The 25551-nt window shown below is 47.1% G+C and overlaps 1 protein-coding gene across 7 annotated transcripts in view; it reads left to right on the plus strand.

Moving 5' to 3' along the window:
* EFCAB6 (EF-hand calcium binding domain 6) overlaps positions 1–25551 on the plus strand; it is a 249329-nt gene that overhangs the window by 58578 nt on the left and 165200 nt on the right. For all 7 annotated transcript variants that reach the window (XM_040490605.1, XM_040490608.1, XM_040490604.1 and 4 more), the window contains 2 exons: positions 11719–11855; positions 15413–15525. In XM_040490605.1, coding sequence (XP_040346539.1) covers positions 11719–11855; positions 15413–15525 — 250 coding nt within the window. The remainder of the gene's footprint in view (positions 1–11718; positions 11856–15412; positions 15526–25551) is intronic.

A 25551-nucleotide genomic window follows, 5' to 3' on the forward strand; every position in this document is an offset into this window, starting at 1 on the left:
TCGGGCCACCACTCACTGTCCGAATGCCCCTGTGCAAGCCAGTGTCTCTGGAGGCTGTTTCCTCGGCTGTGAAATGGAGAAAATATTGTGAAGTTTTTCCAATATTGTCTAGATTCTTGGTGGCAATAAACATAAAATGAACTTGCTCTAGTTCTGGGGCCGTAGAAGTTACTCAAAAAATCGGGAGTCTGCATTTGGAGGAGAGAAGACATGAGTTGTCACAAGGAAAGTGAAATGATGGCATGTGGTCACCTGTGGTTTTAGGCCACAAAGAGAGCTCTGTGCCCCAGGCACGTCTGGGCTCCGGACTCACCACTGTCTGCAGAGCAAATGGCAACTTTTCCTTATATCTTATTTGCAGTTTTTCCTTACTGGCCCTTCGTCCACGTCCAGTCCATCAGCAAGTCTGTCTGCTGTGTCCTTGTGTCGTATCTGGAACCCGTCCACCTCTTCCGTCCCCGCTGCCACCAGTGTCCCCACCCTGTGCTTTGTCAGGAACCCCTGGACTGCTTTTCCTGTTCCTGCCCGGGCCCCTTACACTATTCCGCAGGACACCCAGAGTTATCTGTTGAAAACAGATGTCAGATCTCACCAGACCCCTCTGGTTAAGATGTCCTGTGGCTTTTGGTTGCCCATCGAGGAAACATCCCCCAAGCATCCCGGCTTATAGTGCTCAGCATGGGAGCTCTCTCCAGGGAGATTTTTTTTTTTTTAATGTTCATTTTTGAGAGAGACAGAGAGACAAAGCGTGAGCAGGGCAGAGACAGAGACAGAGAGGGAGACACAGACTCCAAAGCAGGCTCCAGGCCCTGAGCTGTCAGTACAGAGCCCGACACGGGGCTCGAACTCACAGACCGTGAGATCATGACCTGAGCCGAAGTCAGACGCTTAACTGATTGAGCCACCCAGGTGCCCCCAGGGGGTTTTTTTTGACCAGCCTATCTAAAATTTCATATTTCCCCCAACACTTAGAACATTCTGAGGTTTTGGTGTGTTTACGTGTTTGTCACTAAGATGGATGTTCCCCGGGGAGCGGGTGCCTTCTCTGTCTTGCTCACTGTTGTGACTTTAGTGCCTTGAGCTGATCCTGGCACTTAGGGTGACCTCAGGAAACATTTACTAAATGGATAAATAGTTCTGTAGGAAAGGTTCCCAGTAATTAGAGTAGCCGGGAAACACTGCATGGGACAGGTGAGACTGGTGGTCAAGGTGGGCCTTTGATGGGGTTTCTTTTTTTTTTTAATTTTTTTTTTCAACGTTTATTTATTTTTTTTTGGGACAGAGAGAGACAGAGCATGAACGGGGGAGGGGCAGAGAGAGGGAGACACAGAATCAGAAACAGGCTCCAGGCTCTGAGCCATCAGCCCAGAGCCTGACGCGGGGCTCAAACTCACGGACCGCGAGATCGTGACCTGGCTGAAGTCCGACGCTTAACCGACTGCGCCACCCAGGCGCCCCTTGATGGGGTTTCAATGTGCTGAGGACAGAGCAAGAAATGGGATGTGGGGTAGCTTTATAGATTTGGCACCTTTAAAAAAATATATACAGATTAAAAGAAAATTTTTTAAGTTTATTTATTTTGGTGGGGGGGGAAGAGGGTGTGTTCAGGTGGGGGAGGGGCAGAGAGAAGGAGAGAGAGAGAGAGAGAGAGAGAGAGAGAGAGAGAGAGAGAGAAACCCAAGCACGCTACACACTATCAGCACAGAGCCCGATGAGGGGCTTGAACTCACAAACTTCAAGATAACAACCTGAGTCGAGATCAAGAGTCAGTCGCTTAACTGACTGCCCCACCTGGGGAACCCCTAGATTTGGGACTTTTAAAACCCCTTGTTGTTTAGACGTAGGGCTTATTTTCATGGCTGTGTCAGAAGTTCCGTGGTAGCTAAAACCTCTTATTGGAAGTCTTTATGTGTTGCAGGTAAACCTTCTGCAAATAAAAATCAAAGGTGGGAGAAGGTTTACCTGGCCTATGGTGTATGTAGCGACGAGTTTCCCTCTTCATTCTGGCCGCAAGGAAACCCAAAGCCAGGTTTTTGGAGTTTTGCTCCATTGTAGCAACTCTGACTCTTTGGTTGCTTTAGCTCTTTTTTCAGCACCCTCTTCTCTGTTCCCGTGGATCTCATTTAACTGTCTTTTTGCGGAAGCTTGTTCAGTTTTCGGTAAAGGCAAGATTTGTCTGCGTTCAGTAAGTAAATGCACCGTTCTGGGCCCGTGGGGGCGAGCGTCAGAGCGGTGAGAGGAAGCGTCAGCCCTGGGCACCGAGGCGAAGCCTTTGTTAAAGGTGAACAACGCCCGGCCACTGCCCCTCCCACATGTCCCCAAATTGAAAGTTTGCGTTTATGGGGTTCTGAATGGAGTCTAATTTTTTCCTATCTGGTTTGGCTCATCTCTACCAGCTGGTAAATAGGAAATGTTCACGGTAGGAAGCCAATACTCTGCAGAGTGTAAACAGATGGAATCGATATAAAGTGACAAGCTAGACTGTGCTATTGAGAATACAGAGCCAAAAGTAAGAACATAACAGTCAAGCTACTTATTCCGTTCCAGTTCATTTAGTCCTGAATAGCGCCTCATATCTGCACAGCTGTGTTGTTCTTTTTTTCCCCCTCTTTCTTTCTTCTGGGTTGATAATGACAATTTCAAAGAAAAACTTTAATTAAAGATTTTATACGAAATAGCCAAAAGTAGAATAATAAGGAAAATGAGCACTGATGTGTTTATTGTAAGAAAAAATCCTCTTGCACGGTTTCATTTAAAAAATTTACTCCTTAAATTTAAAATGAATGTAGTCGTGGTGACAGAAAGGTGCCAGACTGACAGCCGTGGATGCTGAACCCTTCCATTTGGGCTGCAGAGCCAAGACTTAGAAGCTGCTAGAAGCCCCCTCCCCTTGGGGCTCTGTCCCCAGGCAGGCGGGGAGAATGCCGCGCTGACCCCCTTGCGCTAGAAACCGGGCAAGGAAGGGTGATTCCGGGGGAGGAACCGCACAGAAAATGGTTAAACGGGAGCCAGTAAGATACCAGTGTGGACACTTGAAGTCAATTTACTGTTCGGGTTGTGCTCCGGCGTGAAGAAGCTTGGCCTTCCTCCGGGAAGGGCCACATCGGAGCCGGGTCTAGAGAAGGGTTATTTTGCAGCCTAGCTGGGGCTTCTGGGCTTCTGGGAGGGAACATTAGGCCTTTTCTCACCTCCTTTAACGTCTGGGTGGTCATATTTATTTGGGTTCACAGCTTTCCTTCCTGGAGCCCGAAGTGCCATAAAAAGAATTTTCAACAAAGAACCGTAGAGTACAAATAACAGCCACTGTTAGCAGTTTATTGAACCATCTGAACTCGGTGGGGTACAAATATGAAGCAGCTTGATTGCTTCTTCTCACTGTTCTTAAGCAGCCGCTAGCAAATTTGCCTTTTTGTCCCTTAAGCGTATCTCAGGCAGGTCTCCTGGCTCTCTGGCCCCACTTACTTACGCACACGTCTCGCACGGCCTAGTCCGGTTTCAACCTTGAGCTCAGGCCCAGCTCAGCTGGCCACCTCCTCCCCTTCCCGCTGCGCGAGCGGCGCACGACCTGCTTACTCTCTGGTCCTTCTCTCCCTCTCCCCCCGTGACCGCTGGGGTCTGTGACGAGGGCCGAGGAAAGGGAACGTGTCTTTCTCTCTCTGCACTGGTGTCCTGGTGTCCTCTGTGGGCAGCATATAAAGGCTCCTCCCTTATGGGGCACAGGGGCAGTTATGAGGACTGTGCTGTGTGGGCCTTCAAACTATGTGGTTCCCTGATGCAGAGGTTCAGTCCTGGCTTAACGCCCTCTGGACCTCCTCAGCTCTACTCCTGGTGGTCCAGTGCACATCCTCAGGTGCGTGGGTCCCTTACCTGAGGAGCAGCCCCTGGGAGCGGGACAACTCAAGCCCTGCCTTTCTTGGTCTCCACTTAACCCGGGGAAAAATTACACGTTCCATCCATACCAAGAGTAGGCTTGCAGGCTGCTCTGACCTGCCCCTCCCACTCTGCTGTCTCTGTCCCGTTCAACTTACCCCAGGATGATATACAGCAGATGACTGAGTCCGCTGGGAAATGAGGTCCCTACACATCCTTCTTGTGGTTACCTGTCCTATCTGTACAAGGATTTACTTGGCCTACTAATGTCTCTTTCCCCCCATAAATGCTGTAGTCACCCCATCCATCCATCTATCTGTCCATCCATAATCTGTCCATCATCCTTTTATCCATCCATCCGTCATCCATCCATCCATAATCATCTGTCATCCATTCTTTTATCTATTTATCCATCCATCTATCCATCTATTCTTCTATCCATCCATCCATCCATCCATCCATCCATCCATCATCCATCTATAATCCATTCATCCATTCCTTTATCCATGCGTCCATCATCCATCCATCCTTCCATCCATCACCCATTCGTTTATCCATCTATCCATCCATTATATGTATATACATTCACCCATTCAACAAATATTCATTGATCCAGGCCCTCTTCTTGGCCCTGGACCCTTGCCCACTGAAGAAGACCTTACACTTTCTCAAGCTGCTGTTAACTTGGCCTGGGAAGTGGGGGGCAGTGAAGGGGTTAGAGGAGTTGGCTGGGGTGTGATGGAGTAGTAATACTTCAGCTGCTCAGTATTCTTCAACGTGGGTATGTGGTTATTTGGTTGTTTGGAACTCTGACCTCAGCCTTTGGTCCCAATCCATAATTCCCATCCCGCCACCATTTACTGAATATGTTCCACATGAGGTACCTGCACACATGAGCTCATTTCATCTCAACCACATACTGATGGAATGTCTTTATTCATTCCCATTTCACAGATGAGGAAACTGAAATTCAGTGGTCAGGTTACTGTTTCAAGGTTACTTGAAAACTAGTGCAGAGCTGGGATTCGGAGTCTTGCTTCAGAGCCTGCCTCTGGTGCCCTACGTTGCCTGGGGGTCCCTTGTGGAGAGGGAGGAAAGGAAGCGTTGGAGCACTGGCTTTGTGGTCGGGGTGGGGCCCCCACTGCTGCAGCCCAGAGCAGTTGATGCGGTTTTCAGTGCGGTTCGCCACCATGCCTGGGGGAGTTTTCTCTCCTCCCATCTCCCTGCTTTACTCTTTTTTTTTTTTTTTTTTTTTTAACATTTATTCATTTTTGAAAGGCAAAGAGAGACAGGGTGCAAATGGGGGAGGGGCAGAGAGAGAGGGAGACACAGAATCTGAAGGAGGCTCCGGGCTCCAAGCCATCAGCACAGAGCCCGACGTGGGGCCCCAACTCACGGACCGCGAGATCATGACCTGAGCCGAAGTCGGACGCTCAATCGACTGAGCCACCCGGGCGCCCCTCCCTGCTTTTCTCTTAAAGGTCAGATGTTCTCTGCTTCTTGTAATAACACTTATGAGTCTGCCCTCCGTAAATTCATCTAAATCTTATTTTGAATATTTTAATTTTGCTCCTGTTGTTGCCCCCATACCCACCTGTCTCCCCCTTCAGTAATCACTTTCTCTTTTCACTTCACTCCTATGTGAAATAGGGCTTCATTTCTTTCCTGGAAATGTTAGGTGAACGAGTCCCGGTTTGTGTGGCCACACGGCAGAACTTAAACCTTTCTATCTGCTTTTCTCCAGTCCTGCCGACCAGGCGGAAGGTTCTGGGCTTTTTAGTCTGTCCTCGCTGTGGTTCACCACCCATCATCCTCCTTGTTCTTGGCTGTCTCCCCAGCCTAGGGCTCCAAGGACGTGGAGAGGGCCACATACTGCCCTGCTCTGGAGGCATATGGTACTGCCCGGGGTGCTGGGTGCACTGGGGACCAGCAAGGGGGAAGGCAGGGGCGGGGTCCAGGGTACAGGGGGAGCTAATGCCAGCTAGCATTAGCGGGGGAGGGTAGAGGGTCTGTGTCTGTGGTGGCCAGCACACAGCCTGGTGCGGGGCTCGCTCAGAGAGCCATGGGAAGCAGCTCCTGTCTGGGCCCAGGCTGCCCAGGGTGGGCCGGGACTAGTCTGGTGCAGGGGATGGGGAAGATGGTTGGGAAGAGAAGACTTGAAGCACCGTCCCCATAGCCTCAGACCCTTTTCCTGGCTCCAAGTCTTTATTATTATTATTTTATTTTTTTTTTTTTATTATTTTAAAGGTTTTTGAGAGAGAAAGAGAGAGAGAGAGAGAGAGCAAGCAGAGAAGGTGCAGAGAGAGAGAGAGAGGGAGAGAGAGAATCCCAAGTAGGGTCCATGCTCAGCATAAAGCCTGACGCGAGGCTCGATCTCACGACCGTGAGATCATGACCTGAGCCGAAATCAAGGGTCGGACGCTTAATTGACTGAGCCACCCAGGCGCCCCATGGCTCCAAGTCTTTAAAGCCATAAGTAGCTACTGTTCTGGTTTTCTTTTAAATCCTCAGGGCTTCTCCTGTGTTTGTGCACATAAAGCTCCTCGACTTCGGATAGAGGTAGGTGGGAGTGGGACAGGGGTCGTGAACTTGTTCTGTAAAGACAGTAAGTAATGCTGTCTTTGTGGGCCAGGTGTTCTGCCCAAGTACTCATCTCTGCCCCTGTTTGTAGGGGGAGGCAGCCAAGGGGCAACGTGCAAATGAGCGGGCATGGCCGGGCAGCGTAAAATGTGCCTGTGGACTCTGAAATGTGACATTCATCTTTCACATGTCACCAAATAGCCTTCTTTTGAATTTGTTTTAAGTCGACCATTAACAAATGTAAAAATCATTCCTAGCTTGTAAGCGACACAAATAGGCGGTAGGCAAGAGTTTGCCGCGCCCGGAATACAGGAGAGGGAGTCGGGCCTCTGTAGTCGGGGACGCCAGGCTAGGAGAGCACCCCTTTCCAGGCCCATCTCTGGGCAGTAAGGAGGGCGAGGCCACGGGTTCTTTTCTGGGAAACTTGCCGGGTGTGGAGGGAGGAAGTAGGGGGCTCTTCTCCTTTTGCTGACAGTGGACCAGTGTTTGCCTCTCTCCGTGGGTTTGGCCCTCTGGATCACCCCTCCCTCAGAGCGGTGGGAATGGAGGGACGGAGCCCTGGGGAGCAGAGGCCAGACAGGGAGCTGGGTGCCCGTTTCGGGCTTGATCTTGTCATACCCCCCGATGACAAGATCGAAGCTAGGGAGCCGGCGGCCGGGTGGAAGTGTAATTAGGAAAGCCAGTGGGAGGGCACGGGATCCTGCCCCCCCGAGGAACTGTGGCAGGGCCGGGGGAAGGGCTCAGGGCAGCAGACCCAGCTTGCTAACTCGCTCTGCAAATATTTATGAACATCCACGCTGCCCAGGTGCCGTTCCAAGCCCGGCGGGTATAGCGGCAAATAAAACCACGTCCTTCTCCTCGGAGTTTACGCTTCAGTGGAGGAAGGGAAACGATAAACAGATACAGAAAGGAAATATGGAAGGGGCCCGAGTGTAGATGAACGCCAAGAGAAAAAGAAAGCGAGAGGTCGGAAAAGGATGCGAACACAGGCTTCTGTGCGGGCCATCGAGGAGGGCTTCCCGGGAGCAGGCGGCGGGTGACAGACCTGAATGAAGGCCAGGAGGGAGGTTCAGGAGGAGGAGAGCGAACGTGCAAAAGTCTTGAAGGATGAGCATGCTTGGTACGGGCCGGAGGAAGCAAGGCGGCTGGGCAGCTGGAGCAGAGAGAGCCGGGGAGGGCAGGAGGGGCGGGGTGGAGAGGGAGTGGGGGTCGGACGACTAGGGCTTCGCAGGCCTGGTGGGGGCTTTCCAGCCTGTGCCAGAGAGCCTGCCGGGCTTGGGAATTTGAGCAGTTCGCTGTGGCTGGAGCCCAGGGACTGTGGGAGGGGGCGAGATCGTGGGCTTTGGAGCTGGCGTGGGGGGTAAGCAGGAGGCCCAGAGACAGTGGCTCTTAATACAGACGTGTCCCACTTATACCAAAATGGCCCACGTCTAGCTGGCCTAGAAAGGAGCTCGATGCTGCCCACGCCATCCTATTTTTCTGTCTCCACCTTCTCCTCCCCTGCCTCCCCCCGCCCTCTCTTTCCAAGGGAGCTGGGACACGGGATGGGGCACGGCCACGGCCACCGTCGTGCCCCCAGCCATTTTGTCCCTTGATACTCTTTTCTTCCTTCGTGTCGCGTGTGGGACGAGTCTTCTACCCCGTGGCCCTAACTCCGCGGCTTTGATAAGCCTCGCCATCTGCAGCTCAGTTCAGATCCTGCCAAACTCCAGTCTGACAAATGATAAGAAACTTGGAGACATACCTCTGGTGGGTGTGAGTTCTGTGCCAGACGGGCTGCTTCCTGGCTTTCCACGCCGGAGACCCATATGGGCCGTTTCGGGGTTTTAAAAAAGCGCATCGCCTCATGTCCTCCGTTTTACCCGAAGAGGTGAAGCGAGAATTTGGCGGCAGACAAGGTGCCGTGGTTTCTGTCTGACCACAGAGCAAGTGCGGTCCGTGGCCGGGGCTCTGTTCTTTTAGACAAAGCGGTTGGGCTGAGGGCGGACGCCTGCGAGCTGCGGCCTCACCTTAGCGGATGCGGTTGCCGCTCCTCCTCGCTGGGCGTTCCCCGTTTGGGATATTAAGATGGTCTTAGCCGGTGTTAGAAGTGGGACATGTGTATGGAACTTAGCGTGGGGCTTGGCACAGAACAGACATTCAATTAATATTTGTTCAGTTATCGTATGATCGTAACCATTATTACACAGTAGATGGAATCATTCTGACATTCAGGATCGGCCCGCGGAGGTATTTGCAGACGCATAACAAAGCTTCCTCAGAGGGTGGCTTTTTCCCAAGCAGGGGAAAGAGAAGGCGGGTCGTTCCTTCATTCATTTGCTCAGACATCTACTGAGCCGGAGACCCCAGAGCCGAAGCCCTGAGCCCTGTCTGGGGAGCTGACGCTCCGGAAGGAGAAGCAGACAGTAAAGATGAGCATTAAATCAGCTGGTGAGGGGGCACCTGGCTGGCCCAGTGGGTTAAGCGTCCGGCTCCAGCTCGGGGCGTGATCTCACGGTTCGTGAGTTCCAGCTCTCTGCTGTCAGCGCAGAGCCCGCTTTGGATCCTCTGTCCCCCCGCCCCTCTCTGCCCCTCCCCTGCTAACGGTCTCTCTCTCAAAAGTAAAACGTTCAAAAAAAAAAATCAGCTGGTGAGAAGTGCTCTGGAGACGAGAATCTGCGTATCGGGGATGGGGTCCTGACTTAACGCTCGCGGTCAGGAAGGCCTTTCTGACGAGACGACATGTGGGCCGAGATCCGGATGGAGTGAGGGAGTGAGACAGTGGGTGTCTGGGGAAGAATGTTCCAGGCAGAAAGAACAGCAAATGCAAACGCCTTGAGGCGGGAGGAGCCTGGAACTCGGGAGGAGCAGCATAGAGTCCGGGGCCGGAAAGCAGCGAGCCAGGGGACAGGTGGCGGGGGACGGGGAGGGGGGCGGCTGAGGTGACAGAGCCGCCTGGGGCCGGTCTGTGGGGCCTGGCGGGTCAGGGTTTGTGGGGAGACGTGAGCGGGGCGATGTGGTGTGGGGGACGGGGTCACGAGTGTCCGGTGGGTGGCGTCGCGGAACGGGGGGTGGGGGAGGCCTCTCACGTGGGTTTGGAGTCAGACGGACTTAGACACTGGAGAGCACGGGGCCGTTGCCTTAGAGCCACTTCTGTTTTCCTGCATCAATAAGGAGCGAGGCTCTCAGCGGGAAGGAAGGCCAGGGATGGGAAGGGAGGTGCGAGGATGGAGAAGGTGGACAGAGTCTGGTGGGGGTGGTGAGTGACTAACGCAGCAGAGCAGGATCCCACAGCGCCCTCGAGTGAGGGGACCCAGCTGAGTGGTGGATGGGCCGCCCTCTGTGGCTGGATGGGCCAGCCACATCAGGTGCCTGGAATAGGCGGGGAGTTGGATTTAATCAGGGATGGGGGCTTGCCAAGGCTGAGGCGGGAGTGGGGAGCACGTATGCAGTGGTGATTACAGAGACTGGCTGGGAGGGAGCGAGGACTGTGCACAGGAATTGGAGTGGCAGACGGGGGCCCTCGTGGGGAGAAGGCTGTGGGGTCCTGCACTCGAGGGAGGGAGCTGGAGCAGGGCGGGGGTGGCGGGAGCATGGGGCCTGATTCTGGAGAGTGGCCGTCACTGGGGATGACAGGGCTGGAGTCTCAGCAGGCAGCGGTGACCTCAGGCCGGGGGGAGGGCCAGGAGCTGAGAGATCTGGGGTCAGAGGTAGTCTTTGGGAAGCCACGAGTGGTCCTTGAGGCAGGGCAGGCCTGGCCGGGGCTAACAGCCCAGCTAGGAGGGCCTGGCATTTGTAGGTCCAAGCAGCCAGGGAGGAGAGGGAGCGGGTTCCTCAGCTCAGTGGTTCCTCGGGTGTGAGCACGAGCGCGGCCACCGCAGAAGAGGGTCACCAGGAAGGGACCCATTCCCATCCCTGGAAGGGACCCATTGGAGGAAGTGTTGAGGAACTAGGAGATGTTAATGAGTGAAAAGGCCTGCTCGTTTTAGAGTTTTTCCCAAACCCCTTCCTTGAGGGGCACCGATCACCTGACTCTGGGCTGGCCATAGACTTGACTTAGTGCAGGACGGTAGAATCAGACCTTCTAAGGCTGTACCAGACAGACATTCATCACTTTTCATCCACAGTCCGAACTCCAGCCTTCACGCTCCACCGTGCAGAATGCCTTCCCGCCCTGCCCTTGTCACCCCTCAGCTCAGATGCCTCCTCCTGCAGGAAGCATCCTGGATGACTCAGGAACTCTCTGTGAAGGCCTACGGCTCCACACTGTCTCCGTTATCTGGCTCTTGTTCCCACAGCCCAGCTTCAGCGGATACTCATCTTATGTCTTGTCTTCTCTTTGGGTAGTGCGGCGAATGGGTTGGCTTACATTAGAATCCCAGCAAAATGGAGAATGGTGCTTCCTCCCCGTGGGCTGGGGGGGATTCAATCACACAGCTCCACACGTGAGCCCCAGCAGATGTTGTCCTCTAAGTACAAGTAGCCTTGGGATAAGCACACAGCTTAGTATTCTGCGTCTCCGTAGGGCTTATCCAAATGCCTTTCACGTCTGTGTGCCCAATAAATATGCATTTGCTGAATTTGGGAAAGATCTCTATACAGATTTTCGAGAATAGTTTTTAAAAATTCAGAGGGGTTGGGGCACCTAGGTGGCTCAGTCGGTTAAGCGTCCGACTTCGGCTCAGGTCATGATCTTGAGGTTCGTGAGTTCGAGCCCCTCGTCGGGCTCTGCGCTGACAGCTCGGAGCCTGGAGCCCGCTTCAGATTCTGTGTCTCCGTCTCTCTCTGCCCCTCCCCTGCTCGTGCGCTCTCTCTCCCTCTCTCAAAAGTAATAAACATTAAAAAATTTTAAAAATTCAGAGGGGTTGAGATCTACAGTTATGCTTTGCAGCTGCTAGTAAAGAGAGTTTGCAAATGGCTATGAAAAAGATTGTACAAGTCCAGCCTTACCTGAACTGTAGTTTTTAAGTATCAATTAACAGAAAAAAAAGATTTTTCGTATGGCTCTAAAAGGGAATGAATTGTGTATGAGACTTACTGCTTTACATCAGAAGGACTTTTTAAAAACTTACTAAGACCATTTACAGAGAAAATTGCTTTGCAAACATTCAATAAATGCAAAGTGTTCTTTTTTCCCATAGACCTGTCATTTCGCAATACCTACAACTGTGAGTCTTTGAAAACATTGTATTTTATAAGAAGTATTTTAAACCGTTCACATTTTTTATGACCATTCCGGTTTTTAACACTGGGTCTTTTGACTTCTCCTAAATCACTTTCTCTACACAGATTTTCAAAAACATGAAAACTGTTATCAAAGCCTTCAAGCTCATTGATGTTAACAAGACTGGTCTGGTCCAGCCCCACGAGCTGAGGAAAGTTCTGGAGACCTTCTGTTTGAAGATGAAAGACGATGAATACAAAAAGTGAGTAAACGAAGGTGTGGGGAGAGATTGTGCGGTAGAACTTAACCCAGTTTCAAAGTGGGACCTGGCAGGTGCCCTGGGGTCCGACATCATCCCCTCCTGCCGTCTCCATCTTGGCTTTCTAAAGGAGGCGCTCATGGCGTTTCTCCTGGGCCCGTGATGCTCCCTGCAAATGCTCGTGCTCGAGAGCTAATGGTTCTAATTCCGAGAGTCCCCAGGGTGTCAGTCATCTGGCCTGCAGGCCTGAACACATCTCGATTATTTAAGCGATCCATCACCCAGTTGTCTCGCCTTTCTGGTTGGCACCGCGCCTGCCATCCCCCGTGTTTCCCATTCACAGTTGACTTTTACTCAAGGCCCGGGGTTAGAGAAGAACCAATTCCAGGATTTATTCATTAGCTGGTGTGCTCCCTATTGGCTCTCCATCGTGATATCATAACAGAAACTTAATTTTCCTCCGAGGACTGTTGTTGCTGGGGTTGGCGGAGGGCACCGCGGCAGGGGGACCGCGAATAACCGAACGTTTAGCTGCCTCACGGCTCTCCAAAGCCGCCGCCACCTGCTCCTGACTCGAGGGCAGTGTGTGGAAGCCGGCACGGGCATCTTTTTTTTTTTTTTTTTTTTTGAGCCTCCAATAAACTCCAGATCATTTAGAAGAAGCCAAACGCTTGGCTTCTGTGGCTACCTGAGTTTTGAATGGAAGCCACTAGAAGGGGGCCCACGTTGAACTTCATTTCTGTGGGACTCCGCCAGGAAGCTCTCTTCCTCTTCCTGCCTTTACCCACTCTACTCGGCATCCCCCAGGCTGTTAACAGAAGTACCAAGCCTTATTATTTCCCTCCGCGCTGAAGAGCCTCACATCACACTGCAGTTGTAAATCGCTCTGACAATGGCGGCTGTGCCTGCTTTTGCGTAGTGTCATAAAGACGATGTTGCTTCTGTCCGGAGAAGAGGAGCCTGCTCTTGTAGCAAAGGAAGCGTAGGGGGCCTGTGAGCGTGGCAGGGGCGCTGCGGGGTCCGAAACTCAGGGAGACTTTATAGAAATGGGTACTGCCTGGTCTTTTGAATATGTTCTTCCTGCTTTCCTCTTCCTAACCCACCTCAGAATATAAAAGGACATAATAGATGTTTTAATTTTTACATCTTTCCGACTGGGAAAGTGTCCAGAGTAAGATCCCAACAAAACAAATTAAATAATTTTGTGCACGCAATTATAGAACAGAAGCAACACCCTTCTAAAACAGGCAATCAAAAAAACAAAACAGCGTTTTATTTGACAATAAACCTTGTGTTTGGCACTGCGGTCTCCAACCTAGTAAATCTATAAAAAATGTTACTGCCTGTTTCCCCATCTCGTAAGTATTGAATAATAAAGAACTCCACAAATTTTCATTTGAGTTTTTTCCCTAAGCCTCGAGAACAATACTGTTTTCGTGATAAGGCGCGGGAAACTTAACATAATAGAATTGCTTTTCTTTAGAACAGAAACGCAAAGGATCAAAAGCAGACCATTTCTTCAATGGCTTTAATGCTCTTCTTATAGAAGCTCAAGAATATACTCTTTCCCTGAGAAGCTGCTTCAGTATTAACTTGGCCATTTTAGGTTTACCAGGCGGTAACAACCTGGGCTTTGAAGTCAGGCTCCGCTTGGGGTCAGGTCTGTGCTGCGCCCTCCCCGGTTCTAGGGCTTTGGGAAGCTCCTGGGCCCCTCCGAGACCCAGCTTCCGCTTAAAGAAGTTTCTAGCTAGAAACCCCTTGCAGACTGACGCCAAGATGCTCCATAGTGTATAAAGCGGGTCTGGGATGCTCCTGGCGCATAGGAGGTGCCATTTTCCCGGCGACTCTGTCACGGTCATAAAGATTCCAGGAACGCACTCCGTTCCCTAGACGACAGGTCTCTTTAGGCTGCAAAATACCGTCCAGTGTGTGTGCAGAAGAGGCGAGAGAGAATATCCTCGCCAATTTTACACTTGATCAGACCACCCTGAGACCCATTGGGTTATGCTTTTCCTTTCCCATCTCACACACCCTACCGTCCGTAGCCCCACAGGCCCAAGCATTTGGATCCCAGTAAAACAATGAATGGCCCGCCTAAAAAGCAAACAAACTCACTCGAGGTCAGCCCACTGCCTGTGCAGAGGAGTGAAGCCCAAGGCTGGTTGTAGGTGGTGATGCCGGAGAGGTTCATGGGTCGAAGGTGTCGTTCCCTTGACCCTGCAGTTGGCCTTCCTGTGTGACCCACTCGCCTGGGCACTACTGAGACTTGGTTTTTGAGATTTTTATCTGTAGGAAATATTATCATGGGATTCTGTCTGTCTGTCCTCGATGAATCTGCAGCAGGGATTATGAATGCGGATGGGCTGGGTATTAGGAAAGGTGAGGATTCTCTTAGGAGGAAATACCGGTCTGAAGGAATGCTGGAGTTTTACGGAAAACAGGGAAGTTGGTGATGAGATATTTATCAATATCCGGACATTTTCCTGGAGCATCAGAGTAGCCAACGCTTTCTATAGGACGGTAACTCAAATAGGAGCACAGTAGGTCGGCCTTCCGGGTCCCCGAGCCCACAGCCGTATTTTCACAAGACAGAGACTGTGGATGAAAGCCGCAGCTACTCTGGGAGTTTCAGTGTTAACATCTGGCAGCTATCCTATCTCCAGATATTTTTTCTTATTAGAACAATGGGCAAGATTCGTCAAAGTGGGTGAGAAAAAGGTACGCATTGAAATGAACACATGACGTTACTCTTTGTTAAATTTGGAAAACAGAAAAATAACAAATACTTTAAGTGATAATTGCTAAATTTTTAGAAAGCAGCATGAAATTAGATAATTATAGAAACCAACACATATGGAGATAATATAACCAAACATTTAAAAACTGTCAATTTTTTCTCAATGTAATAATGCAGAAATCATCTAGGAAGCCATTTATCAAGTGGCAGATTTGAATAATAGAAGATTCATTTTGAAAAGAAAAAAATATTCAAACATCCTATTTATCTGAACTTAGAAAGAAAGAGTGTCTCAGTATATTTTTCAGGGAGAGATCATTGGTTTTGCCCCTCACCCCAGTGAACTGGGCCTCTGTTTGTCTCTGTGAAATGCTGTGCTGGGTCAAGAGGATGGGCTGGGTTCTCCCCTACACCCTGCTCTGGATTTCTCTGGTGACAGTGGCTTTCTGCTAATTGACTCACGGCCCAGATCCATTGCCCCCTATTTATTAAAGGAAAGTGGGACCTGCTTTTGCTGTCTGAGTGCAGCCTGAGTCCTGGCTGCTCCCTCCTCCTTCCAGAGAAGGGAGAAGACGGGTCCTGAGATGCACCTGTACTGTTCGAACCCTCACGCACGCGTCGGTAGGCCAAGGAGAATGATCTCCTTCGAAGTATCTGTGTGTTTGAGTCTTATGCTAACCATTCTTAGCATTGACTTTTTAATTCCAGCTCTAGCTAGAAATGCATTAAAATGAATGCCAGCCCCAGTGCTGAAGGATACCTTGCCTCGTTTTAGATTCTCTGTATCGTAATTTCCGATTACCAAAGAACATTTCTATTTCAGGTTTGCAAAACACTACAACATTGATAAAGACACCACAGTGGACTATAATGTTTTCTTGAAGAACCTCAGTGTAAATAATGACTTGAATCTTAGATATAAAACGGGAAATCCAGGTGAGTGTTTTGAAAGTACATAGCTAAAGATTTCAATATCCTTTGGCACAATGATTCCTCTTCTAGGACCTATTCTAAGGAATACTTACAAATATGGAAAATGCATTAGGTGCAAAGATAGCCATGGCCTCATTGTTTAGAAGAATAACATAAATGTCTAACAGCAGAAAAAGGGTTAAGTGAGTCACAGAGTATCCATGCACAGCCATGAGCAGCGATTTCCATGAAGTTAATGGTAAACGTGGAAAGTGGATGGGGTGTTATCCGTAGATGATTAGAAAGAAAATTCTAAGGCACAGATAGTCTTTAAGTGATATGTGCCTGGGTGTTGTTTCATTCTTCTTTCTGCTGCTTCTGTATATTCAAAAAAAATTTTTTTAATGTTATTTATTTATTTATTTATTTATTTATTTATTTAATGAGACAGCGAGAGACAGAGCATGAGCAGGGGAGGGGCAGAGAGAGAGGGAGACACAGAATCGGAAGCAGGCTTCAGGCTCCGAGCTGTCAGCACAGAGCCCGATGTGGGGCTCGAACTCACAGACCGTGAGATCATGACCTGAGCTGAAGTCGGACGCTCAACCGACTGAGCCACCCGGGCGCCCCATATTCAAAAATTTGTAATGAACACATTATCCCTTTAGTGATGGGAAAAAATCTTAATATAAAAGGGCAAATAGCTGAGTAGTTTATGCATTCTCTTAGACACGTAAAGCCAAGCTCACACAGGCATGTAGCCTTGAGACGGAACACTTTCTCCTTGCGCCGACGGCGTTTATCCCAGCCTCATCGACAAAGTGCCCAGAGTTGTTGACCTGCTGGATAGTTCTGGAGAGAGCAGAGTCCAGTCCCCCGAGGATGAATTTATGAAGAATGCAACTGGAGATTCTCCCTTGGGAGCCTTTGGTCATTTGAAGGCAAGTGATTTCTTGCCTCGAGACGTGGTGTCACTGTCTGGTTTCAATTTAATTCAGCACAACTAATACTCATCGAGCACCTTCTGTGATTCTCAGAGTTGCCACACTGGCAGGCTCAACAATGACAAATTCTTAGATTTTAGCTCGGTTCCTCTAAGATCACTGATAGCAGACTCCTTAGGGGGTCTCCTTGTTAACACCTCTCGAGTTTTAGGAATAACTAGACCAGATGCTCTTCCAAGAACCTGTTCATCCCTTATGTTTTGTTAGTTCATGTGCACAGCACTGGGCCCTTCATTGGCTTCGGAGCCAAGTAACATACTCTGTCTTTATTTTTTTTTATTTTTTTTAATGTTTTTTTTAAATTTATTTTTGAGACAGAGAGAGACAGAGCACGAGCAGGGGAGGGGCAGAGAGAGAGGGAGACACAGAATCCAAAGCAGGCTCCAGGCTCTGAGCCGTCAGCACAGAGCCCGACGCGGGGCTCGAACTCACGGACTGTGAGATCATGACCTGAGCTGAAGTTGGACGCTTAACTGACTGAGCCACCCAGGCTTCCGTACATACTCTGTCTTTAAGGAGTGTGTGTGTGTGTGTGTGTGTGTGTGTGTGTGTGTGTGTGTTTTAAATGGGGCAGGTAAGGCATAAAATAAGTCACATAAAAAAGAAATAATAATATAAAGCACTAATTTGTTGTGCTCTGTATAGATACTTCATGAGCCTTAATTTTAATTTTTATTTCTCTCAACACCTTTGTGAGATGGGTATTATTATCCCATTTTTTAGATGAGAAAACTCACACTCAATGGTGCTAGATGAAGCTCCCAAAGTCATAGAGCTAGTTTTTGGTGGAGTTGAGATTTGAGCTGTTTAGCTCCAAAACAAACTGTACAAATGCCTGAGAGGGAAGAACAGAATGTCGTGGGGTGTGCACAGGAGGAGGAGGGCGGTCCAGGGAGGAGCCGGGAGGCACTTTTGCAGGCCCAGAGTTCACAGGATGCACATGACAAGTGTGGAGGGAATGAGAGTTTCCTCCCAAAGGGGGAATGTGTTTGGCCGGAGCATGGGCTGTGAACTTTGTCCAAGGGAGATATAAAGTGGTGGTCTCCCTTGATCATAGAGACTTTTCATCACAAGTAAGTTTAGAGTCCTAACTTGAGAACCGTAACATTCCACCGTGCTTACCGAACATTTGTCCCATGCCAGGCCTGAGGCTAAGCACACTCCTGGACTGTCTCTCTTCATATTCTCCGCAGCCCTGTGAAGCAGACACTTTGGCAGATTAAGTAAAAAGATTGAAGTAAACAGTCAAGCCAATCCTACCACCCAGAATTAACCACTGTCAGCGTGATGCCTGGCATCTTTCCGTGCAGATCTGTGGAAAGGAGAAGCAAGACAGACAGTCAGAAATAGCTTTGTAGAAATGGGTTCCTAAAGATGGCCTTTTATATCAGTTTTGACTTTTACTTGAGCATATCAGAAGCACAGGAATTGCAACGAAACTAAAGAAAATCCTGACTATGTCTTGGCTGGAGGTAATACCCGCGGGTCACGCGTTCCCGCCCCCCAACGTCAGAGACTTTGACCCACTGCCTCTGATACTGATGGGGCTGTGCAGAAGTCTGACGCTTGCCTAGTTTCCCCCTTATCCACGACGTGCTTCTCCTAGCTGGCTTCCCAAAGGAATTACTTGGTTCTGAGTTTCAGAAACGTAGCTAGGATAGGTCATGCTGTTGAGCCTTTTGCACAGTGTGTTTTTAATCTGCAAGTCCAATTAGTTTTTCATTTCAAGATTTTTTTTAAGTAATATTACATCTTTGAATAAATCTTTGGTTTCATTTTCCTGATTTTTAACTTCGCTGTTGCAGATTATCCTTATGTTGGATTGTCTTTGTCTTTTGTGTCTGTTAAGTTATCTTAAAGTGCCTTTCTATTTCTTTGCGTTTTTCCTCTGAGGTCACAGTGACATCTCAGTCTTTTATCTACACTTGTGATCTGATTTTTGCCAAGGTCTTTTTTTTTTGTTCCATGTGATTTCTACCTTATTTATTACTTCTATCATGGCATTGCCTTTGGTTTATGATATTACTTTCCCTCTCGTTTTGTTGTGTTACCATCTTGTTTGACTGAGTTTGTGTGCTTTTTTCATGTTTACTTGTTTATTTTGAGAGAGAGAGAGAGAGAGCATATGTGTGTGTGAGTGAGGAAGGGACAGAGAGAGAAGGAGAGAGAGAATTCCAAGCAGGATGTGTGCTGTCAGCTCCATCACAGGGCTTGATCTCATAGTTCGTGAGATCATGACCTGAGCCAAAATCAAGAGTCAGATGTTTAACTGACTGAGCCACCCAGGCACCCCTGAACTTGTGTTCTTATGAAGATGTTCTTTTTTAAATTAATGTTTATTTATTTTTGAGAGAGAGAGCACGTGCGCATGCGCTCAAGTGAGGGAGGGGCAGAAAGAGAGAGGGAGACACAGAATCCGAAGCAGGCTCCAAGCCCCGAGCTGTCAGCACAGAGCCTGATGTTGTCTGAACATCAAGTTTCTGAAACTCAGAACCAAGTAATTCCTTTGGGAAGCCAGCTAGGAGAAGCACGTCGTGGATAAGGGGGAAACTAGGCAAGCGTCAGACTTCTGCACAGCCCCATCAAACTCACGAACCATGAGATCAGGCCCGAGCCGATGTTGGACACTTCACCGACTGAGCCACCCAGGCACCCCTGAGGATGTTCTTTAAAGCAATTTTGTACCTTTTATATTTTATTCCAAGATGAGATCTTTGCCTTTTTGCATTATGCTCCTCTCCTTCTTTGTCAGTCCACCTACACCAGCCTCCCACACTTTTCCAGTATTGTTTTCATAATTTCGAGAACATGGGGTAAACTGATGATTTTTTTATTCTCTTATATGTCTTTAATTAATTAGAGTCTACCTCAATCTAATATTATACTAATTCTCATGAAGTATAAGGGCTTTACAACAGTATTTGCCCATGCTTCTTTCCTGTCTCTTGCTACAGTGCTGTTATATGTCGTACTTTTATATACACTGGAAACACAGAATGCATTGCTATAGCTTCTGTTGTTCTGCTGAGATTTGCTGTCTGTTCGCTCATTAAGAGTATAGTTTCCCTTTTGTTCTCAAGCACTTATGTTGAAACTAAAACTCTCAAAAGCTTTAAAATTTTTATCCGCTATTTCCAGCCTTTAGGTCATCTCCAAGTCTGGTTCTTTATTGATTACTTTTTTTTCTTAAATATGAGGGATCACAGTTTTCTGTCTTGTTTTGTTTTGCGACGTCTAGCAACTTTGGAATTTAGCCTGGATACAGTAAATTTTGCATTGTAGAGACTTTAGATTCTGTTATGTTCCTCTGAAGAATATAAGTATTTGTTTTAGCAGCCAGTTTATTTAGCTACACTCAGACTCCAGTCTTTGTCCTCCCTGAGGGCTTTAATGCTTGAAATCTTTGTTCTGCTATTTTAGCCTTAGCTGGGCATCTTATTGTCTGCTCTATGTATCTTGTTCAGGGATTAGCCAAAGATTTTGGCAGAAGTTATGCACAGACTTTGGAAATCCTCCTCCAAGCCCTTCTTTTTTTTTTAATTTTTATTATTTTTTTAACGTTTATTTATTTTTGAGACAGGGAGAGACAGAGCATGAACAGGGGAGGGTCAGAGAGAGGGAGACACAGAATCTGAAACAGGCTCCAGGCTCTGAGCTGTCAGCACAGAGCCCAACGCGGGGCTAGAACTCACGGACCGCAAGATCATGACCTGAGCCGAAGTCGGCCGCCTAACTGACTGAGCCACCCAGGTGGCCCCCAAGCCCTTCTTTTTGGTCTTTCCTCACTTTCATACTTTCCAGATACTGTGTAGTCCTGAACTCTGTCTTCTGATTCCTAAAGCCAGCAGGATGCTGGAAAAGCCAAATAATAAGAAATGCATCAAGAGTTACTCTCTTTTTCCAAGTGTCAACTCCCGTTTATGTCAGTTGCTCTCTAGTGCCTTCAGACAGTTTTTTGTTTCTATTTTGGCCAGAGTTTATACTTGTTATCTGCTGGGAAGATAGGTTCAATGTGAGCCAATCTACCATAACTGGAAGCACAGCTTTTTGGTTGCCCGTGTTAAGAGTTTCTTCTTGTGTCAGTCTATGCTGGTAATTTATTGATTTTTCTAATTTTTACTATTTTTTTTTCTTTTGCTTATTTCACCAGGTATTGTAAGAAGGTGAGTTCTATAATACAATTTCAGTTCCAGTATGGGAATCTCAGTTTTTTTCACATTTTGTTACCGATAATTGGCAACATTTTTGTTTGTTAGGGGTACGTAAAATAATGATGCATCTCACATCTCACAGGAAAGGCAATTTTTATCTGATTTGATATGAGATATATATCTGGCTGTTCTGTATATTCTTGTTCCTGTAGTGTTAGCTCAAGTTCTCATTGCTGCCTCTTAACTGGTGCCATCGTCTGCAGCATGGGCCTATTCCGATCTGTCTTCTATACCCCAGTCGTAGAGATCATCTTAAAATCTTATTCATGCCACTTTTTCCTCTATAACTTTCACAATTGAAATTTAAGTTCTTCAGTTAGAAGACAGACTCTTTTTTGTGGGTGTTCTGACTTAAAGATACACACTGGACCCAAACAATGCAGGTTTGAACTGCATGGCTCCATATGTACACAGAGCTTTTATACCATAGTACTGTAAATGTATTTCCTCTTACGCTTTTCTTGACATCTTTTCTCTTTCTTACTTTGTTGTAAGAATACAGCATATAATACATACGACATGCAAAATATGTGTTAATCAACTGTTCATGTTATCAGTAAGGTACCTAGTCAACAGCAGGCTATTTGTAGTTAAGTTTTGGGGGGTCAGAAGTTCCATGCAGATTTCTGACTGTGTTCGGGTTGCCACCCCTAATCCTTGTGTTGTTCAAGGGTCAGCTGTAGTAATTTGGGGCTGTGGGCTGCATTATATTAAAGCTCTACACCGAGGTTGTCAGCAGAGGCCTATTTGTTGGTATGCGGTGGGAAGGGACAAATCGCCGACACCAACTGGTCATCGTTCACATTGCCATCCTATCAGTTCAAAATCCTCAGCACATAAGTCTGAATCTCATGGCACCAGCATATCCTTTCTGGTTGGCTCCTAATGGAAGTTATTTTATTTGGCCCATGGCTTGGCTAATTTGAATCCCAACCTTACTAACTGGTTTTGGGAAAAGCCAAGACATCAGACAGGTTGCTCAGGGTAGCAACCAAACAGAGAGACCTTACACGGAACAGTTCAAAGGTCATTTCTAGGTTTTGATTTATCTTCTAACGTGTCTCTGTGTAGGTCATAGAGAAGTAGGTCTTCCTGTCTCACTGACCCAGCTTCCGTCAGATTGCCGCATTAGGAGCGAGGTCTTTATCACACCTGCTTACTTGCTTCTATCTCTCTTATTTGTCTCTCGAGTCATTTTGGTGCTTTGAAGATTGTCCTCCAGTAGACTTCTTGTGAAGTGCCCATGGAAATGATATTCTCTGATTTCTTCCAGTTTGTATGTGGCCTATATAAAAAATCATTTGCTAAAACCCTTAGCTCAGATTTTCATTCCTTAAGGATCTTAAATATCTTTACCCAGTGCCTAGTGATGTAAAGTTTTGCCGAAGAAAAGTTTAATGACAGACTGACTTTCTTTCCCTCATTAGTGCCTTGGTCTTTGTGTTCAGATAGCCGGCACATTTTTCGCTTTTTATTTAAAACCCAGTAATTCTGCTGGAAGTCATGATGTTGGACACTTGTGACTGATTTTATAAGTATTTAGGTACTATTTGAATTGCTAGGCTTGAGTCTCTTTTATTTCGGGAAGACTTCCGGAATTGTAATTTTTTAGCATCTGAACCATTCCACTGTTATGTTTTCTTTCCAGCGGTACGTTGTGCAGGTATCTTGGATTTCTTTTCCTAGCTTCTGTTTTAGACTATCACCTTCTTGCACATGTTCCTTCCTGCCTTCTTTCCTTTTTGCTTCCTTGATACATTTTTTTCCCCCTTTTCCACCTCCTGTGACTTTCGTTTATTTGCTCTTGTGTTCCTTTTAGCTCAGCCTTTATTTCTGGAATGATTTTGTTTCAAATTTGCTTTGGGGCTCTATCATTGAATTTCAGAATTTTTCTAGCTCTGATTGACACGAGTCCTTTCTTGTCTCCTAGCATTTAAAACATTTCTCGTCAACCCATAGGTAGCTAATGTGTACTGAGCATCTTGTGGGCAAACTCTGTGGCATTTCTGTCCATTTCTTCTTGCAAATGGGGACCCAGAAGCACAAGCCTGTGTGGGTAGTCCTGGAAGGTCGCAGAGTCAGTGGCTGGATCCAAAGTGAGTCCTCCTCACCTTCGTACTGTTTTCAGGGTTTTTCTGAATCTTACTTTGGAGCTTCCACTCAGAAATGCTTTCTTGGCACTCCAGCCGTGAAGCACATGGACGGATAAGTAAATTCTAGACTGTTTCTGATTTTTCTAGAGTGAAATCTTTACTAGTGTTTTAATAATGTTTGTTTTCTCCATGGTGGTTTGGGGAGAATAGTCTCAAGAGAGCAATAATTTTAAAATAATGTGTCCCCTAGTGCATTTTCCCTAAAATTTCACTCTCTTAAGTAAGCACATAATTCCACATACTTCTTTATATCTGTTTCTGTTTCTCATATGAACTCCTGCTTTTTTCTCTTATCTATGAACTAGAAATGATAAGAATAAAATCTGCTTCTGTAGGTTCCTTTTTGGGGAAAATGGGCCCTATAAGGACGTACTACCAAGAGCTGCTGGTGGGTTTGATGCTGTTGCTACCTCTTATCAGGGACGCAGTATGTCAGTTATTTGCAGGCATCGTGACCTTTGACTTTTCTGAATGTATAGAACTATGTTTCCTGTTGATTTTGCATAGTTCTGGTTTTGCTATGTTGGTGTTCTTAACAAGCCATCATCATCTTGCTTATCAAGGGCACTATCTATTTGGCACCTGAGGAAGTGACATTTGGGGGTGGGTTTCCTGCTGCTGCATCTATGACATGCATAAATGCCCCCCTTAAGCTTTGGATTTCCTCTTTACCCCATTTCAAATCAGCAAGAACCCTTCAGAGGAAATCTGGGGACATTAACAGGTGGTGGGAATTGTTATGCCCGGCTGAAGAGTGAGGCCTGGCATAACTGTGACGAGAGAGGTGCCCTTGAACGTGGCTTGGGTGAGCTTCATAGCCAGCTTATGGGGGCAGTATAGCTGCACGGGTCCCTGGACTGTGAGCTCCCCGAGGGCAGGCCTCACACCCCAACCCCCCCTCCCGCCCCCATCCTCCAGAACCTGGCATCCTGTTTACAGAGCATGGATGGGTTTCCCTTGATGTGCCCTGTGTCCCTGAGAACTGTCATTAGAGTACCAGTGCCCCAGAGTGGAGCCCGCACCAGGGCGCAGTGTCAGAAAGCCCGACTGGAGACCTCTGTGTGCCCAGCCGAGTCAGACCCTGGTTCTGTGGGTCGGCTTCCCCGTCTCTCGACGAGGCTCTTGCAGTGTGTGCGTTCTGAGATCCCAGTTTCAAGTGCTTGGCTCACTGATGCCACAGAATTCCAGACCACGTTCTGGAAGAATGGCTTTGTATTTCATTAGATAGCCAGATGGGGGAGGCTGCTTTTCTTCTTCTTTTTCCCTTGTTTTCTTTTCTTTTTCTTTCTTTCTTTCTTTTTTTTTTTTTTTTTTTTTTTTTTTTTTTTTTTTGAGGTAGGCAATGGGATTCCAGAAGACTGGCAGTTTGTTAACTACAGCTGAGTCGTTGTAAGTGTGCTTAATTTGAGTGAAGCGTATTTGCAGACAGTTTAGGAAATAAATCTGGGAAACCATTTGTGATTCTTTGTAGTCGACTTTGAGAAAGAAAATGGCTATATTGTAGATTTATTTTATTCTTTGATTATAAAAGTAATACATGTTTCCTGCAAAAAAGGCAGAAAACACGAGAACACAAATAACCATCCCCGTAATCCTACCCCCTGAATCCTCCCACTGTATTCTTTTTGGTGTACTATCCTCTTAGATTTCCTTTCGGATGGATGGGTGGATGGATGGGTGGCTGGGTGGGTGGATAGACAGGCAAACACACAAGTATTAAAATGAAAATTAAATTATGCTAATAATATCTCTTTCAATCATGATACAATATATATGAAGGAAAAATTTCCATGTTCATTAACTTAGGCAGGCACCTTTGTTTTTAACGTCTGTGTGGTATTTTATAGGCTTGGTGAACCATGATTTATAAAACCAATCCTCGATTAATGGGCATTTAAATTGTTTCGGTTTTGTAAGTCTTTAAACAGTGCAGAAAATATCCTTACCCACATACATTTGTTGGACGGTCCTATAATTCCATTCGTGTAAAATTCTAAAAGGAGATTTAAAAGTATTCAGTTACCAAGTTTTCTATACACAGGCCAGGACTGATTTCTTTCTCTATTATTCTCTTTTATCCATGCCTATTTGACAAGTGGAAACATATCGTTAACTTGTTTTAATTAGAGTTTGGGTTACCAATGAGTTCAGTACTTTTTTGTGCATTTGTTGGAATTTTTCATTCTTTTTATGTGAATTACCTGTTTACAACCTGCGTCTGTGTTCTACTGAGTATTTATTTTAGTGATTTGTAAGAGCTACTCATGCATCATGGTAATTAACCTATAGTTTTTCTCACGTTTCTTTCATTGTGATTTGGGAGTGTGTGTTTTTAACCAAACCAAGAAAAATATTGATGTCGTCAGGCAGATCCATTATTTAAGTGATTCGGGGCTGTAATCTGTGTCTTGGAAAGGACTTCCCACCCAGAGATTGTGTTCTGTGTAATATTCATCTTAACTTTCTTCTGCTTTTACGGTTTGATTCTTCTACTTGATGAACCGTTTACCTAAGGTTTATCCCAGCACAAGCTAGCAGGTAGATTAATTTAACTTTTTTTCTAAAATGTTCTGCCAGTCATTTCAACACCATTTAGTACATAGTTCGTCGTGCTTTTGGTTCACTCAAGTCTTAAATTTTTGCCAGGCAGGTGAAGATGAAAAGGAAACACTGAATATTCAA

This window comes from Herpailurus yagouaroundi, unplaced genomic scaffold (assembly GCF_014898765.1).
Source record: "Herpailurus yagouaroundi ecotype Mexico unplaced genomic scaffold, PumYag 182, whole genome shotgun sequence".
In the NCBI taxonomy this organism is placed as follows: domain Eukaryota; kingdom Metazoa; phylum Chordata; class Mammalia; order Carnivora; family Felidae; genus Herpailurus; species Herpailurus yagouaroundi.